Source organism: Ptychodera flava, chromosome 22, assembly GCF_041260155.1.
Source record: "Ptychodera flava strain L36383 chromosome 22, AS_Pfla_20210202, whole genome shotgun sequence".
Classification (NCBI taxonomy): domain Eukaryota; kingdom Metazoa; phylum Hemichordata; class Enteropneusta; family Ptychoderidae; genus Ptychodera; species Ptychodera flava.
Genome location: NC_091949.1, coordinates 6524368 through 6543932, shown reverse-complemented (window position 1 = coordinate 6543932; position 19565 = coordinate 6524368). Strand labels below are relative to the sequence as shown.

Here is a 19565-nt window from a genome sequence, read left to right as displayed (position 1 = left end):
ATGACTATCTCTCCAGTTAAAAGCACTGGAGATCATCTGCACTAGATAGTGGTTGTATTTAGCTGCCATGGAAACAGCAGTGAATCGTAAACCTCAGTGCCAGTGGTTATGCTTTGCAAATGGGAGATTTTATGATACTTCAGAGAATAAAATGTGCGTGTTGCATTGTGAGAGTGTGGGATTTGCTTCCAGCTGTGGTAATTATGAGATTAAAGCCAGCTTTGTTTTAACATGTAGACATCGGGGAGATTAATTTTCTTTTTCCTGGGGTGGTGTGTTCTCTGGGGAGATGTTTGGGAAAAATGATAGAGGATGAAAGGCCAGGTACCGTAGGATGAGTGAGAGATATGCAAATGATACAAATGATAAAAGAGGAGGAGACAGTGTTGCAGGGGATTAGGAAGGGTGTGAGGGAGCGCTGGTGGGCTCTGAGAGAGAGAGAGAGAGAGAGAGAGAGAGAGAGAGAGAGAGAGAGAGAGAGAGAGAGAGAGAGAGAGAGAGAGCTATGTTAGAACAGTTATGAATGTTGAACATCAGAGAACAAGAGATTGACAATGGAATATGCCAAAGTTGACAGAAAACTATAAATGAATTTGAAATTTCAATGTCTGTGTGTACAAGACATGAGAGGAATAATGTATAAGAATACCCCGCTGATGGAATATTTATTTTTACTGGTAATATGTGGAATAGATAATTAAGAGAATTTATTGTGTTGTCAATGTTCAGATGATGAAATAAATTCACAACTAATATCATTGTAATACCCCTGATTGGAACAATATATGCATTTAGTTGACTCACTATTTCTTCATCTATAAATATTTAACCAGCAAGTGTGTACTGAAAATTTTATAACTTTTTTCACGTTTTGGTATTTTCCCATGAAAAAAAAATTTGAAATATAAAATTTCTGGTAGTGATACTTGTCACCAATCAAACCAAGCTTTTGTGAAACAACAAGCTGGTACAGCTATCGTAAATGTGGCTTCATATAAACCTGGCTGTTGGAAAGTCCTTGTACATCAAGTATGTTGTCAGATTAAATTATGTAATAAATTGCTGGCTGATGTGCTGGTTTGACCGTTCCACAATGATGACAAATCACATTCACTTGACTATGTTGCCTCCTGGTTGTGCATTATTAGTGCCCATTTCATTCAACTGATACTTGTGAACTTGTCTGTCAAGATATTTTCCTGTAGAACATGAGGCGTTTGAAATTATCAACATTTTCTGCATTTTCTGAATGTTAAAAGTACTCCAATAGATGTCAAATTTGTGTTTGACCACAACAGATGGAAATTGGTATCAACCGCCCACAGACTTTTTATGTGGTTGGTCATCAGTGATTAAACAAATGAAAAAAGCCTACATATTTATATCAGCAATTAAGCATCCATTGATGGGAATAATGTGCAGAGAATAGGCTGATGATGATATTATTCAAGACATAGACTTGGCTAACAAGCAAGTAGGAAAGAGCCATCAAGCCGGAATGGAAACATGTTGTTTGTGAAATATTTCACAACATCAACTGCCTTGTTTTCTAGAGAGTAATTTTCGATTGTGTCACTGCACTTGGAGTGAAAAATATGATGCCTTTTTTCACAGAAATTAAATATATCTGTTCAATATCAGTTTATAGTAATTTCTTACCACTGTAAAGAAATCAGTGTCCATTTCCCCAACTAACACTTAACCAATATGAGCACTAGCAGTAATTTGTGTCCATCTGTACCTGCAGAGGTTCACGTTATTTGACTTCAAGTGTTTTCAGGAGGTTTTGTGACCAGAATATAATCTACGCCACGTGGCCCCTTTCTTTGCTTCCCTTGGTGCTCATTGTTTCAAATGGCAGTATTGGACACATCAACAAAAAAATAGGGGGAAGAAAACATAATCAGACCAGAATCATCAGCATTGACATGATATCTGCAAACTGAACATGGAAATTTGGCGTGTACATCTCTTATGCATAATTCAACGGCCCGCTGTCAAGACATCTTTAATACATGTGTAACATTGTTCAGGTTGTACACAGTCCAAGTCAATCAGCAACCCAGCAGTGAATAATTCACTGCTGTTTTTCTTCTCCCAGCAGCCCATTAATTCATCAATACCTACCCCCCTGTCGACTGCAAATTCTATTAACTTCCTATTCTGTATTTACAATTTGCCAGCACTTAATAGAAGTCGTTGGGTATTGTGTTGAAAGCTGTGGGAAATTGCCTTTTTTTCCTCCACTTCTGAAAAGGTTTTCTGACTGCAAAATGTTTCCGTACGATTAGCAACTGTCACTATTTCACCGAGAGTGATGCCATGTTTTGAGTCCCTGCGGACGTATTGAAGAATGCAACTTTGCTTAATGTCTGTTCTTGCAGCCATTATATTGCTCTTGCATATCTGTTTCTCTATAATTATCAGAAACTATCAGGACTCTGTGTTTCAAACTGAAATATTTGCTGAGTTTCTTGTTTAGCATGTACAAAAATGATCTCTTCCAGTTTATTTTCAAGTTTGTAGCTAGCTGTGACATCCCTGGGGATATGAGGCACTGCCATTATTAAAACGACCTTCAAGAAATTATAATATTTTACTGTTGATAGACAAATACTCTATTTTCTGTAAGCGCTCATAGCTCTGTTAGCACTGTTTATTCATTAATTTACATTATTGTCATCTTTTTGATAGATCACATTTCTTTATCCCTTTCACCACCATGGTTTGTCCTAGATCCATTGATATCAGTAGTGGGTGTGGACCGATTTAAAGGGAATTAGGGGTGGACAGGTTGTAATACTGCATGTTGAAGAAATTAAAATTTTTCATGATGGAAAAGAAATTTTCTTAATTTTATCATACTCTTTCTATCGTTCTATTCCCCATTCACATCTTGTGTGCACACTTGAATATCACTGCTTCTGTTCAGTTTACATGATCTTATTTAATATTTTTTGATAGCTTTGTGTTTGACTTATGCGTTTGTCACTTTTTGATAATTTTCTGAAAAATTTAAACTCTAGAAAATTGTCCAAGCCAAGATTAACCACAAAGTCTTATCAGAGAAAAAATTTTGCCAGCGGGAGAGTATGTTTTGCCTGTGTGTTTGTGTGGTCATGGTTCACGCTTTGATGAGCCGGTACAAAAGAATGATGAAATTACAAGCCCAAAGGCATGTACGGCACATTGATAAATTAATCAGAAGGGAGCCATTTTAAAGGAGCACTCATATTTGTAATCCAGCAGCCAGTAGTCCCAGCTGAAGAGTGTCCTGTGCTTTTACTGTTTGATGGCTTGGATGAATATGTTGACAGTGAGAGGGAGATTAATTATGTCACATACCTCCGTGTATGGGTATCCCTCCAGGTTTTTCGAGTAGAAATAATCATACTCTACTGAAATATTTTTCCTTTGTGTTGTCATTAGTCAAATTACTGCCATCTTGGCCTTTGACACCGTACAGTTTCAGTTTCTTTGGTGCCTTCATTTTGAAATATTAATCCTTTCTAACATTGAACTTTTTAGCTCTGCTGTCAGCTCAAGTACATAATTCTCATCCTGTTCACATTGACAGAAAAATATTAAATCAAGTTCATGTATTGTAGAAAAGGTAAAATAATATTTCTGTACAGTATTATAAGGATGATAACATTGATCTACTCTACATTTGAGATATGAATTTGATTTTACAATTTTCAGAAAAACACAGGCTTAGCTTATTGTGATATTTTAACAAAATTGTGCATGATAGAAAAGGTCATCTTTTGATTAATGATGATAAATACCAAATCGTTCATTTTTCTGTCAATTTTCAAAATTCTCTGAGAATACGCCTTGAAGTAAGACCCAGAATTGAGATGTGTCGCCAGTTCAAGATAAGGAATGGTTTCCGTGTAATTCACGATTTTTAAAAATCAAAACAAATGCACGTGGCTATCCCGGTTAAATCGGGGAGCTTTTGTAAACATTGTGGACACATTTGCATTGCTATGTCCATAATCCATCGTGAGTGACACAACGTTGCGTTGCACTAGCCAATTTACATAATGACGTGCTGTGACTTCTCCAAACACCAGGATTACTTCCGTCTGTAAACAATAAACCGTAATTAAATGTTTGTCGAAGCCTAGTCCAATAAACAAGTATTCGTACAGTTCCAGACATAGTCTACACCAGGGAGCAAGTCATTTTTCTTAGTGTGGTCAAGACATCGTGTCAACGACGATTTCTCAGCAGTGCGACGTTTTATCACTCTTTGCTTAGGGTTGGTCGGAGCCTGCACACGCCGCTTTACGGTGGTTGACGTCTTTTTCGCAATGTTAGATACACAATTACACAGTGTTCATTCTAGGATTTAAAAACAACGGGCCACTGTTGGCCCCAACTCCTGTCCCAAGGGGGCCATTTTAGAAAATCGGGGGCCATCATCATCACACATGTAAAAACCTTAAATTTTCTGCAGAAATACTATAGTCTATCAAGTCAAGAAAAGGAGAATACCGGAGATCGGGCCCCCTTGTAACCAACCAAGCCTACTGCAAAGTTGTCCCTTGTACGTACGCAACAGGCTATGATGGCAACAGCAAACCATTTGGTTTGATTCAATTGTTTACGTAACTTATGTGATGAATTATTGATATGTCGGACTTGAACAACTGTACAAATTGCTAAGGACTGTGATTTTGACTGTGGAAACGATGATGATCAAAGCTTAGCGCACCGGTAGGGTTTCTCCGCGAGTGGCCTTCGATTTGCACTCATCGACAATTAGGCTACTCATACACTGATATAGTACGAGACTGTAACCCGTACGACCTAAATAAAGTGATCGATACATCAACTTTTAAACATAACTCGTATGTATTAGCAAATTTACGATCATTGATTCTGGCCAAAGGGTTTTACACAGCGGTGTTGTTCTATGCAAAGACCTGGCTACTCTGGAAAACGAGATGTGTCCGACCTAAAATGTGTTGCTCTTCAAAACGATCATGGATGTTTTCCTTGCAGTGTTCAACGTTTCGTTTGTATGGACAGTAGACGTTGCAAATGCTTCAGTTTAAGGGACTGCCCGATCATCCTGGGTTCATCAACTATACCGGCGTTAAAAATCCGAGTGTCGACTAGCTTTCCACCATTACGCAGCGGCCAGTGCCGTTGTTTTATATTCATCGGCCATGCCACATGCGTACGGCTCCAAAACACCGTTGCCCCTACATCAGTCCTTTCTACCCAGCTTCCTATGTACCACCATATGCTGTAGTGCGTGGCTGTATGGGTATTTAATTGCAAAGGTTGATAGGTAACTGAATAGTTTTTACATGTCACACTATGACTGAGGTAATGACCTTCGGGGAGCTACGCGAATGTATGAACTACGTGAACTCTGCGTGATCGACCCATTCATATAATGTTGCGCCCTTAGTGGTGCGTCAAACGTAGTTGAGGGCCATTCGAGATTATTTGCGCAATGGCGCGTCCAAGAATTAACTTTGCAATTAGTGCGATAGTACACTATCAAGACTACGGTTCTGCAATGTGTACATAGCGTGTGAGGGGAGTGTGATCTGGGGACGCAAACAAGCTTATTTCCATATGAATTTAGGACACGCCCGCTATCAGTAATGACTGCTGACGTCATTGTTTTTCCCACTGAAGCCATTCGCTGTGGCGACGTGTCGACACGCAATGCTCCAAAAATTGGTAGTTTTCCGCGATTTATTTTATTTTCCTGGGACTTTTTCTCTGATCAACTGTCATTCCCGGTCGACATCATCACTAGGTAACAAGTATGCCCGTGTTTAGGCTCATGCACGTTGAATTATCAAATGCCGTGGCGTAGAAGTATCAAAACATGTTTTTCGCGTTTTTCTCGAATTCAATGTGTGAATGAGGTACCCTTCTTTGGCACCTCGTCAATTCGCGCTCACAAATGGTAGCTGCTTGAAATTCACACCGTCCATTGGAAACATAATGAACTCAAAATCCGTGTCTGGGATTTCTTTATCTGCCTTTGTTTTTTTTTAATGCGCTCTTAAAGGTGTTGGACGAGGGTGCTTTTCAAGGAATTTTAATGATCACGCCATATAATTTGAATGGAGCCTCCGAGAAAAAATCGCAGACACGGTTTTGAAGGATATTGTCAAGGCTTGCCAATGAGGAAATTCCAACGGAAATCTTGCAGCGTGTTCGCTTAAGGCGGGAAAACCGGTTTTGGAAGGTTCAGCAAAACGCTTGTCACGTGACTCTTATGCAAATAATGACCGTGTACTGTACTTGGTCAGATAGCTCTATATCAGGGCTTTCAGAAAATATATACTTTATTGGGGTTTGGAACGTTTTCAATTGAGAAAAAAATAAAATCTGAAAGTGTCTAAAAGGTATTTATCATCCTTAATACAGCAAAACAGTATTATGAGCTTTAATATTTATTTATTTGAAATTATTCCAAGTTATCTTCCTTAAGATAGCAGGGGCTTATTCAGAAATAGCTTGATCAATGGGATCTTGTCATTTGTGTTGGTATGGTATGAATTATGATATGGAAATACCACTCATATTTCTGTCATTTTTTTTGCAAATGAGTTATGGTTTCTGTGTTATTTATCAGCCAACACACTTTCCCTGTGTCATGGTCCGGTTCCCGCCTTGGAACTTTTGCTCGTTTGTCAGACTTATTGTGAAATCCTTAAATTGACTCAGGCCAATATAATTTATAAATTATATGAAGAAGCATTTGGAGCTTGATTACTCTGCATAGTTCAACCGATGTGATGCTCATTGACTAGTTACCATGTCAGAAAAAGAATTTCTCAGATGGGAGGATACACATTGCATTGAAATGAAAGCTCAATGGCTGTGAAGAAACCAGTTGTAATTTTTTTCAGTTTTTGAAGAATTTCTTCATTTGCATACCTAATGCAGTAGTCTGAGTGTTTAAAAGTACATATAGTGTTTCCTCGTATTTGAACAGTGCATATAGTTTGTAAATGTGTGATATATTGATGTGAGAAGTACATTAAAAGCAATTTACATCCAGACAGCCCTGCCGATGCACATCAGGCAATGATGAATGCACATACATTTTATGCGTATGTAATCTATATGCAGAATATTCCAGTGTAATATTAGTGTAAATATGGAACCTATTTTTGCCTTCAATAAGTCATATTAGATGTACATTGGTTATATTTGGTTATACTTGTTATAATATATGTGGTCAGTATTCACAGGGTTGTTGACCTGTGTCCACTTTTTGTGCATTGGTCAAAAATGTCCTCCGTTTTGAATAATTTTACATTTTAATTTTAACAAAAAAGGAAAAATTAATGAATGTACGTCATGATAACATTTTATACCTTATGCAAGGGTTTGGGGAAATGAGAAATGAAGGGAGTAGACGTTATCATTTAATAGTGTGAGGAAAGATGTACATTTTGAATCTTATCACGCTGTAGGGATGATGTTTCTCATTAAGGTATCATAAAGTAAAACAGGTTTAATTATTGTTGACATGTAGAGGTGATTAATATATGTATTACCAGCAGTTTATATGGTAATTAACATTTTATCTGTCTGAAAATTGCTAGACTGTCTGCCCATATTATCACCATTGAAGATTGTAATGGCTTGCTATTCATGCTTTAGACTGCAACATTGTTTCCAATGAAATCATTCAAGGGATTGACAGTGTGAAAGTGCCAAGGAGAAAAAAGATGTGGAAGTGCCATGGAGTTGGCACTGAACCGCTATTGGTAGAGTAAAGTTTCACTCAAATAATCATACAACCTGCAAACAATCATTGGAAACAAATTAGCTACTTGTAGGTTTGAAAAACTAATATTCATTATATAAATATAAATGATATTCATTGATGTATCAAAATTGTGTGAAATATTTAGTTGATTCTGTGGTGCCATAATTTATGCAAATCATATTAATGAGTATTGTTTGATTATGCAAATGTGATTATAATGTCTCATTATCAAGTGACAATTTTCATCTACCTTGGATTGCGCATTAGCCATCAGAGAATATAACTGCATAGGTCAGTCACTGCTCTCAAATTCAGACTGATAAATATAAAAATAGACCCATTCATCACCAATTAATAGTTATATCAGCTGTGATCAAAATGATATGCCATTATTGACATGGAGATGGAAAGATGCTAACCAGAATGTGATCCATTGGTAACAATACACTTTGATAGTCCAGTGTATTTGGTGTACTGAGTGTTTTCCTGGCATGACAGATAGTTCTTGTATAGTTATCAATTGGATTGGATTGTCAGTAGATGATGATGATGATGATGATGATGATGATGATGATGATGATTAATTAGGTCACTAGGTGTGGGCAATTTTCTGATATTACACTACTAACATATGGAGTAAAAGATGATTATTTTTTTAGACAGTTTAGTTAGGCTTTCTGACAGTACATGTATGATATGGAGAAATGTGTTACTTTGTTGCTGGTGATGTATGAAAATTACATGTCCACAGATCCAACCGACTTCAAACTTCATTTAAGTCAGAGAAGACAAGATATTTCTATTCAGAACAGGAGGTGATGAAAATGGCATTGTATCTTTGGAATTTCTTCTGTCTTTTTCATTGCCAGTGGCATTGTTCAACCAAACAATGGGATGTATTTTACAACTCAGTGACTGAAGTAATGTGTCTGGATAAAATTCTCTGTACTACTTAAAAAGAGATTTAGGTCATTGCTCTCAATGTATGTCAGGAGGAGCGTCTTTGAAGGTCACCTTATGTAACCTGTGACCTATGCTACTATGACCTTTGACAGTATTCAGCGAGCATTTCTTGTTGTTGGAATACAGAAAAGCTTTCAACCAATACAATCGTATAGCTGTGTAAAAGCATACCATCTGATGGCAGTATCATAACCTATAAAGTTTTATTCATTTGATGAGCCAATAAAAAGTCCCTTTATGGTGACTTGGTTCAGGACATACTCAATAAATTTTACTTTTTACTTGTTTTATAGTTTAGTTACTTTAGGCAAGTGTAGTTACACCATTTCTCTATTCTATCTGGAGGGTACAGTCAGCTACAATTGATCAAAAACTTCTATTTTGATGAGGATGTAAGGATTAATACAGCTGAATAGACGATTTTCCGCTGATTGCGAGATCTCGCGAGACTTTAATACATGTCCGTAGAAACAGGTTTCCAGCTTAGTAATACAAGTCAAACTTTGTATGGAACTAGAAGAAGTGCAGAACTGAGCAAAGGTTGCAACTTCATATATATTATGCAGTGTTTAACGTAATTAGCGACTTGTCCTGTTTTACGCAGTTTGTCCTGTGTTGCGAGAACGCGTCCACTGCGAACCACATATTCTCGCGATATCTCGGAATGTCACGCGCGGTTCGGAACATGGTCTATTGCACCACAGGGTTATATGGGAATGCTTGATAAAATTTAAAGTTTATTATATCGGCGAGGTACATGTAGACGATTATGAACTGCCATGAGGTATACTCAGTATGTAAGGAAGATGATGATTGGCAGAAGGCACACTGTTTATATAATAGTTTATGATAGGGCCTTCCTATTGGTTGATTTTCTAACTGTGGTGAATTCTAGCCAACACCTCTTGTGTTCTTGAATAGAGAGTGCCAGAACTGCATTTTTCATATTCAATTTAATGATGGGAAACACATTTTCTGGTGCAAATATAATGGTTAAAATGTGAAAAAAGACTATTTTTCAAATATTATTGGTCACCAACCCAGGGTTTTTTGGTGTGCAGTTAAGGTATATTCAGCAGAATGGTGTACAATTATCATGCTGTGTTCTTCCTCTCCACATATTAAATACTATTGTTACAGCTGCTGGTCACAGAATTGGTAACATAACAGGTGACATCATATAAATCATTTATATGTTGCGTCTGACTTTTTATTTACATTCACAGGCTGTAAGCCCAATTTCCTGACAGTGTGGAAGTTTGATGCATGTTTTTCAGATCGGATGAACCTTATTTTACGCAGAAAAAGAGACGTTTGTGAATGAAGTTGAAGAGGAATTTAATTTTGTTCGTCATATTGGTTGAGTTGTATTCTGCAGACCAACTTTGTTGTGAAGCCAGTCCATCCCTGTATGATATATGCCATTGCAATGCGTACACACGTGTTGTTTTATTCTTTGAAGATGTCTTTATGGCATGTTGTGTATCCATCTATTTGTTTTGGATATTTAAGCACACTAGCAGTTTCTATGCCACAACGACAACCAGTCTAATATCTTATTCAATGAACTTATTCAGATGGGATATTTTGAGAGAAAAATAAATGTTTAGCTTTCCTGTGATGATTTTACAGAGTAAAATATCTGAATTGCAAACATTATCACATGGACTTTCAGTCTCTAGTGAATTAAGCCGATAAAGATACATATATCAGCACTTGGAACTGATGCATTCTGGGATATGTAACTGCACTGGCTGAACACTGAGGTCTTTTAAAGTCTGAATGATTCCCAATTGTACCTTCTGAAATGTCCTGAGAAAAAAATTGCTGGTTTAGTGGAAGTTTTCACAATCCATGCTCAGTAAAGTGCCTTTTCCTAATCCTCGTTACTGGTGTAGATGAATGTGTTAGATTTGTATGTAACTTTTAAAAGTGATCGATAGCAAGCCTTGAAGGTTCAAACATTACATAAGTTTGTTGATCTGAAAAGGTAGAGTTGTTGGCAAGGGTTACTCCAAGGGTCTGATGGCTTACTGATATTTTAAGCATTTTTTTTTCAAATTGATGTCCTGTTTTCTTTCATAAGAAAGGGTTCGATGTCATGTAAGGTCTGTACAAAAATGCAGTCAAATCAGGGAGATTGAAATTAATTTGCGTGATGTCATTGATAAATTAAAGGGCAGCAGAGTGGCCCTTTCACTGACTTGATTAGTCAATTCAGTCTGATAACACAAAAGTAACTCGGGGACAAGTGCCAATGTAAATGACCAGAGACAGCTGAAAGTAGAGCAGTAGACAAAGAGTGTTGAATTTGAACCTGGGATCAGTCATTGAACACACAGGACTGTTGACATTACGTCCTGTGAGCAAACTTGTCATGTCTCCTGTGTTCCCGATGTGTTTTTTCTGAGTAAAGAGAGAAACACGCTGTTTGTATTTTAATTAGCTGTGTTTGTCTGTACCCTATGTGTTTGAAATATTTGCAAATTTATTTTGTAGAGACAAATCGATGAGAACAGGTGGATGTGCCAAATTTTTGTTATGTGCTGTAACCACAAGAGATGTACAATACACAGTAAATGAATATTGGAACTGTTATAGTTTCTTCAGAGGGGGATATGGGTGGGATGTTGCATTTAAGAATTTACCCACCCCTAATGACTTGTTAAAAAATGGTAATGTTGACGTGTTGTTAAACAAAAGAGAAGGAAGGACGGTACATTTGAAGAGAGAAATGACTTGCTATACCGGTAGCTGTCAAGATATAGTGCCAATGACAATGACAGAGACAAAGGAAATAGAGAGTGAAATATGAGAGAGGCAGATGGACTTGGAGGAAGTGGATTTTTGGTATTATCATTCTGATAGCCAAATGTGTCATACCATGAATATTAAGTGAAATATTGTTATTTCATTGTCCAAAGTTATCAATAATTCATCATTTTAATCCTGTCGCAAAAATTTTTGAAAGGTTTACTACTGTTTAGTTTTGGGTTTGTTATTTATTTGAATTGTGAGGCCCCATCCACATGTAAATTGCTTTGATTTGATGGTCTGTATACGTATAAAGATTTCAATATGTCTTTGATGTTTCTGCATCTTAACACACATTGTGATTTACCAGTTTGGTTACCATGTTAAAGAAGACACCGATAAAACAAAAGATTATTTAAGTAAAATAAACGTTCATGATGATGATAATGATGTTAATAATGATGATGATGATGACGATTATTGACAGAGAGGATGAAATTACGTAATTTTTTTTCATCCATCAATTGAGAATACATTACGTACAGTCTGTTACATTTTTCAGTCTAGTTTGACGATACAATCCAATATAAAATATTCTCTTATAAGAAAAAGAGTTATAAAAAAAAAATCGATGTGCATGAAAAATCATCACAGTATAATTTGTTGTAGAAATCACAGCTTTAAAGTCACTTGAAAAAAATGTCTACTACCGTAACACTCCAAATTGGGTCAGTCTCTTCACAGACGAAAGCTTTCAGAAGTTAGCATTTTGAATTTTCATCAGTTGCTCTGAAACTGATCGCAAATGATACCATTTCAGTGGAATTTGGACATTCATTCACTCTAAAATTGCCTAATTAAATAAATAGTCAATGTTATTTTTGCTCTGCACACACAATCAAAGAAAAAGAGGTGGTATTGTTTGGTTTTTGCATCAGTAAGTTAATTTTGGCGGCTGTCAATTTGATAAAGATTGAGCGTGGGGTCCATCAGGAATTGCACGAACTCAGTATGTAATTGCGATGACTATTCATTAGGGCTTCTAGAAAGGAGAAATATTGGTTTATTCTTGAGTGATTTTGATAAGTTGGAAGTGTGTGTGCACAGGTTATCAAGTCATACAGCAAGGTGACCATTCCTCAAGCACACAGTCATGACTGATTGTCAGTATGTCGTACACAGACACTCAAAACTGTCAGTTATCAGAAAAGGCAAATTGTTTGTTTTTATGCATAATGGTCAAGTTTGAGTTCATGTCATATCAGTGGTTCTTTGACAGGGAGTTGGTAGTAATTTTTTCCCATAATGCCTCAGTGCACGTTGCTAGGTTATGCACATTGAAGTTGAATGGCATTGCACTTTATACACGTAGTTATTTGAATCTTAGGACCATCACCGCTGTGCTATGGTTTAAACTCAGAGTTTGGAAAGATGGCTGTATAAATGAGTACACAGGGATGAACGGATGAAGATGTGCACAGCCTTGTTCAAAAATGATGTGACCTGTATATTGCTACATTGAGGTGGCTTCCATGTATTGTCCTTAAATACAATAACTGAATGGTAAAAAATTTTGAACTTTCACAAAGCAGCTACTTTCCAGTAGTACAGCAGCTACAGTGAAATGATAAAAATTGTTACGCTGCAACATACATGGCTGACTTTAATAATAAAGTAGGCACATTAACACAGAACCTGAGTCCGCTCTATTTAGACATATTACTCTTGGAAACTGAAATGATATGGCAGCCAACCATGTCACGACAAATGCAAGCCTAAAGGAAAGTTTCCCCAAACTTTTTATCATTATATGACCCCAGATGAATTTATTTGAGTTGAGAAAATCAATTTTGTATTCTGAGTTGGGTTGAAAAGGCTTGAAAAAGGTACAAAGTCATGAGGATTGTGAGAAGTCGCATAATGTTTGATGATTTGAGTGAGTAAAAATGACAAAATTCTATCATCGTACATGTATACCCATCGCATGAATATACACCAGTTCAAATTGAAAATTGTGGACCATCACTGTGGTGTACAGTAGCTGCAACATGCTTAAACAGAGCAAATATTGTTTGTAAGAATCAAATTCAAGAGACATTACTTTGCCATGAGTTGAATTGTATCAGTCGCACTTTGCCGTAGTAAATCTGTCTTTTCAACAATGGTGATGCAGTTGACATTACCTCAGAGCATGACATTGGAACACATTTTGAAAAACAGCTTAGCATGAAAACATTCGGTCTTTTGCAACAAAAAGTACAAAATTATGTCTACACGCTGTAGCCTATTCTAGTGCTGGTTATATGTAAAAAAAGACCAACAGGATGGGTTTTATTGCTACTGGTTAACACAAAAGTGTAGAATTGACATTGATTGTGGCGACTACACTTGAAATTGCAGCTGACAGATGAACTTAATTAAATGACCCTAGAGCAAAGATTTCATCATAGTATGATTTAGCAAAAAGACTTCAAAAACACTCAGTGCAAAGAATGCATTGATACACTGGTAAATATTCAGCAACTTTTCATCCCCATTTCTCTCATGGTCGTTTGTAAAACATAACAAGACATTTTTTCTGATTGATTGTATGAAATCTTTACTGGCTGTCGGGAAATAATGATTTGATAGTGAAGCAATCCATACTTTGTAATGAAAGGAAAGTTTGTCAGACAGAGCATTATCAAAGCCAAAAAATCATTGAGCAACTTTACAATCGTCAAAACAACTCCAATAAAGATTACTTTCATGCGTGTATTTGCAGTGAAAAGTAAATTTCTGATCCTGATATCATCACTTTTTGGCATCTCCAAACGTTTCTGTATTTTAATATTTCTGTTCTTGAAACTGGCATGGTAAGATGAATACAATATTATCATGATGATTTGACCTCCTAATATGGTATGATGTTGCCGTGTCATTAGCATGCCGGATGGCACGATCATAGATGTTGTAGCTTGTGGATTATTAGATCATTGTCATTAAAAATATGCCTTTATTATCTACTCTGTCAAACTGTACATAGCATATTGTCAGATGTTCTGTAATGTATTTTAGATCTCCTGTGATAATGATCATCGGTCAAATGACATTTTTGAAAATAGCAAGAAAATTTCAAGCGGTTGTGCATAAGAGTCAACTATCTTCAGGATCTATTGATAATATTTGTTCATCGAGGAACCATAATATTTGTTTATAGGGTAACAGTATAAATGAAAGTTTAATATACACAATATTTCTCCTGTCATTATCAACTGTTGAAGAAGACATAAAATGCTTACTTTTTTGACAAAGGGAAAGCTGTTGGCACATTGTAGATTTTTGGGCTAGATAAGCAAATTGTATAAAATTCATCAATAACTGCCAATCAAAATGGTTTATGTGTCTTAACTCAAAGCAGAAAATATTCAAACTCTTGCTTCAAAATGAAACACTGCAGTATACATGGAATCAATTTACAGAAAGACGATGATCCTACAAAGACAGTGTTCGGAAAACTGTTATTCTAATATTTTTTTCCTGATGAAAAATTATTTCAAAAACGGTATAAGGAATTGAAAAATCGTTACCCATCTTGACCCGAGTTATTATAATTCATTGATCACCAGATGTAATTCCTTTACTATCCGGAGATATTGACTTCTCCGCATGGATGACGTTCCGTTGTCATCATGGCATTATTCCATCCCCTTCATAAGTATCTAGATTATTGATTTTCTGCCTGATTCTGGTGAATTTAATGCATTTAATGGAATAATATTATGATTGATCATGATGGAAGAGGGAAGGCTTGGAAATTTTCCACCCATCAGCCTGTAGATGGAGGATCTTACTGCTATCACCCCTATATACCTGTACAGTGGTTCAGCCCTACTGTTGAAAAGGAGAGGTATGTTCCAAAATTTGGGGAGGAAAGGGTTGATATTCATTTGGTTTATTCGTCGATGTTCTGTGATTTTTGCAACTTTCAGACAAGGATAATGGAAAAAACCATGAAATTAATTTATGTGCTTCTTAGGAAAGTAAGAGATCTGATATATTATGAGGGCCAGCCGTCTAAGAAGTTTAATCTTTGTTTGCAGAAAATCAAAATTTGAAAGGCACAATTTTTGAATAATGATTTTCTCAAGAGGCAAGTAAATATGGCAAGGATATTTTGACTTTTCAACCATACCCTTAAAATTACAGGTGTGTAATTTGTGGGTGAGAAATATTTAAGTTTTGAATCATTGGGAACTGGAATAGGTTTTTAAGTATCTCTAATCTCCATCCAGTGCACCAAGGAATCCTGGGTAATGCTTGAATAACTGTGCTTGTCTTTTTCCCCATTTTCATTGCCAATCAACATTGATTTCCTTTGCACTCATTGTGTGACTTTCTGTTCACCTGTTATGTGCCCCATTCAGGTAATCTTGTGCGGAAAATGTATAAATGTGTGCAGTTGCCTTTGCTTGCCATTGTGTGCTGGGATTTCTATATCTCATCTAATAATCAGCAAGAATTGACATCTCAATCACAATTTTTAGATTCAGTGGTTGATTGTCTTTGTTGAAAAGCATGCGTGCTATATAGTGGATCCAAATGCTGTGTCTTTTGGCTCAGAGACAGGTATGGTGAAATTGTTTGAAAAAAAAATTAATTTTACAAAAAAACGAGCACGTTTGTGGTAACTCTACATATCTGATATGAAACACAGAATTATTTGTTTTAGGATATCTTTCATTGTTTTATATCATGATCAAAATGTCCGCAAGTAGCATATGTAAATATGAAGTCTACAGCAAAATACACTAGTAATAAAGATTGCTTTTTTCGCTGTGCCGCAAAGTACACAAATGTAGTGAGTAAACCTCCATTGTCAGAAAGTGTTGACAACCCTGGAGCAGTGTAATCATTCTTTGATATCAAAAGCGAGATTATGAAATTATCGATGTGTCAATCCATCAATATGCGTTGCTATTGTGTCGTGTTTTGTGTCAGGTATTGTGCGTTTGGCAGACTTTGCTGTAATTTTCAGCCGCGTAAGAAAAGATTACCTGAGCCTTTTGTCAGCGAAATGGCTTTTATGAAAATGATTCCATTCATGATGGAGGTCAAATTGGTAAAGCTGACTGTACGTTGTACCTGTGTTTTTGTATGCCAATGAGAAGAAGTGTCATGTCCACAATTTGATTTCTCAAGTTATATAGATAACCACATCTACAGAGCAAAAAATTTAATTTAAAAAAAAAAAAATTGAAAAATTTTTCACCGAAAATTTCCCAGTAATTTATAGTTTGCATACAAAATTGCGACCATTCGAATTTTTCTGTTGCAGTTTATCATGAATTTTCTGAGTTTCAGGTCTTTTTGATAAGCTTCCATAGATTTGAAAATTAATACTTTGATAGTATCACTGTTATTATTTAGTGTTTCTGTTGAAATGTAGACTGGGTCAGTATTTTGGCAAAATTATCTTACAAGGTCAACTTGCAGTCTGTAACTATAAGATATGAATGTATATTGCAGTAGCCATAACGCAGTCAGGTTTTATAAAGTCAAAGTCAGATAGCTGTGGCAAACATTTTGGTTTTTGCATATCAATATTCGTTGTTTTTTTCTCTGTCAGTGTGAACCAGTTTCTTTTATTGGGTCATAAAACAAAGAAAATAGATGCCAGCAATCCATATTAAGCTCAAACTGATGCAGTAATGCATAATTTAGTAGAGAACCAGCTGGCTTGTAGTGGATGAAAAAACCTGCCCCTCAGAATGTGACCTACTGTCCCCATTTGCAAAATGGTACAGACCAAAGCACTATTTTCGTACTCTGTGTAATTTTGTATGTTGATCAATTGCGAGTTCTGTCTGATGCACGGTGGACTACACAACCATGGAAGCCTTAGTTTTGTAAGGAGCTTGGAAATATCAGACTTGAACGGACCACTTGTCTGGAGTTTATTGAGGCCTTGTGAGTGGAAAAGCGACCCGCTTCAAATGGAAATATGAAATGGTCTGGTTTTCCTGGTTGTGGTTAGTGTCTCAACTTCCCTTTTCAAAGGTTATTCTGAAGGTTTCTGCCAGTGCCAACTGGATTGAAAAATAGTAAGAGTAGTGTCTAAAAAATATCTTGCAGAAAATTATAGTTTTTTGTCAGGTTTTCTTCCTTGAGTAGTCCTAAGAGTCCAGTTTTTGTTGTTCATTGGTGAATAGACACAGGTGTTAGTTATTTTGAAATTTTTGTCCACTTTCACAAGATGACCTCTTCACATGTCTTGGTATGAAATGATCATTTCAGGTGAGTGAAAGTGAAAATATTGTTTGAGTCTCAAAATTTCCAAGTACAGTAGAAGGTGCTTTTGGAAATTTCGCAATAATTGATGAATATGATAGAGGCGGTATCTGACAAAAATTAACCTGCAAAAAACTAATTTGAGGTTAGAAAGTGGGAAAGCTGTATTTGTGGTATTTTCAGTATATTTCTATTGTCTAGTTATTAAATTTGTAAAATTCAGGTCAAATGTTTTATCTAGGGGATTCTTGGGTCATTAGATCATCATCAGAGAAATTTGATGATATTTTTATTGAGAAAAATAAACCTTACAAAAACAACTGAGTAATAGACACTACCCTTCAAATTTTTAATGAATGCACACAGCCATTACAAATTTGTGAAATCTCCAGAAAGAGTGTAGTAAAAACTGTTTTTGGAAAAGTTTTTGTGTTTTTATTTTTTTGTTCAGTCAGTTCATGCTATAATTATTCTTGAAAGGTAGAATATTGAATTTTGAATAATATGTTTAAAAATAGAATTTTGCATTGTTCGTACTGGTAGTATATAGGTTGCATTTAGCATAGCTAGGTTGTGTTTTTGCAGGAAATTTCTGGGAATTGAGTGAATTTCTTCAAAAGTGTAAAATTCAAAGGGGAGGTTCAGGCTTGGGTTGTTCTTTTTTGAGGAAATTGTCTCCTGGTGGTAGATTTAACCTGTTGGTTTGTTTGCATTGAAGAGTGCTTCAAAATTAAAATTAAAGCCAAAGATATTTGAATTGCTGTTTGATTTGTGTATTAGCATAATTGGCAGTCTGATGTTGAACCGGATGAAATAGTGTAGTTATTGGAGATTAGACATCATAGCGGTTATGCAAGTGCTGTTGAAGTGAGTTTCTCTCACCTGGGTCCGCTACACTAGACTCTTATTTCTTCCAAACCACTCACGAAATTTTGCAAATCCTAGAAGAGACTAACAGCTAGACATGAAACATGGCACTGAACAAAGTCACCAAGTCGTCTTCCTCTTCTAAACGCCGAGTGGATTGCATGAAACTTTTCCTGCGTAGAATCCAGCCTTTCTACTTCATTGAACTCCATGGGAATTCACCCAATACAAGACGTACGTATTCTTGATATTTTTCTGCATTTGAAATTACTATTGTATGAATTGTGAAAGTGTTTCCCCCCCCAAAAAAAATAACAATTTGTCATCAGTCTTTTCAGAATCATGAGATAAATACCTTTCCATTTTAATTTGTCATTAATTTCTACTACTATATAGTTTTATTGGTAATATTATGTAACGTAATATCGACCACCGGAAGGGTCCTTTGTTTTGAAAAAATGCTGTCGTCGAATGAAAGAGTTTGAAACTAATATCAAGGTTAGGTTTACGACCAGCATGATGCATCACTTTAATTATACCATTGTGTACTATTCCACGGTGTGCTGCTACGAAGTTTTTATTACAAAAATTTGAATTTTAACTTTCGAATTGGTAGTAATATCACAGAAAGGACAGACAAAATATGGAGAAGAACATGTTTAAGAAACAGGTGCAGTAGTTATGGATTGAAAATTTAGCGAAAGAAAAACTTGCCAAAAGATGTGTGACTGAGTGTAGAGATGAAGATGAGAAACATTTAGTCTCGAGTTGAAAAGGTCAAACGTACTTCTCCAGGTTTGAAGAAAAATGAATTTGACAGTATAGTTTGAGTTCAGCAAAAGTTGATTAACCAGACCTCTTTAATTCTGAAAGTGACTACTGACCCGTTGTAATTCATTGGAGCAAGTCAAGGATTTTTCTGTTACTCCTGGGTCAGAATGATAATGATTTG

At 36.1% G+C, this 19565-nt stretch overlaps 1 protein-coding gene across 3 annotated transcripts in view; it reads left to right on the top strand.

The window, feature by feature from the left end:
• LOC139122554 (disks large homolog 5-like) overlaps window positions 1–19565 on the top strand; it is a 114151-nt gene that overhangs the window by 57208 nt on the left and 37378 nt on the right. The window contains exon 1 of one of the 3 annotated variants that reach the window (XM_070688045.1): window positions 17314–18847. The exons of the other annotated variants lie outside the window; for them this stretch is intronic. Within the exon in view, the coding sequence (XP_070544146.1) occupies window positions 18718–18847 (130 nt within the window). The 5' untranslated portion in view covers window positions 17314–18717. Of the gene's footprint in view, window positions 1–17313; window positions 18848–19565 lie in introns of those variants that run through there. 3 annotated transcript variants of the gene reach the window in all.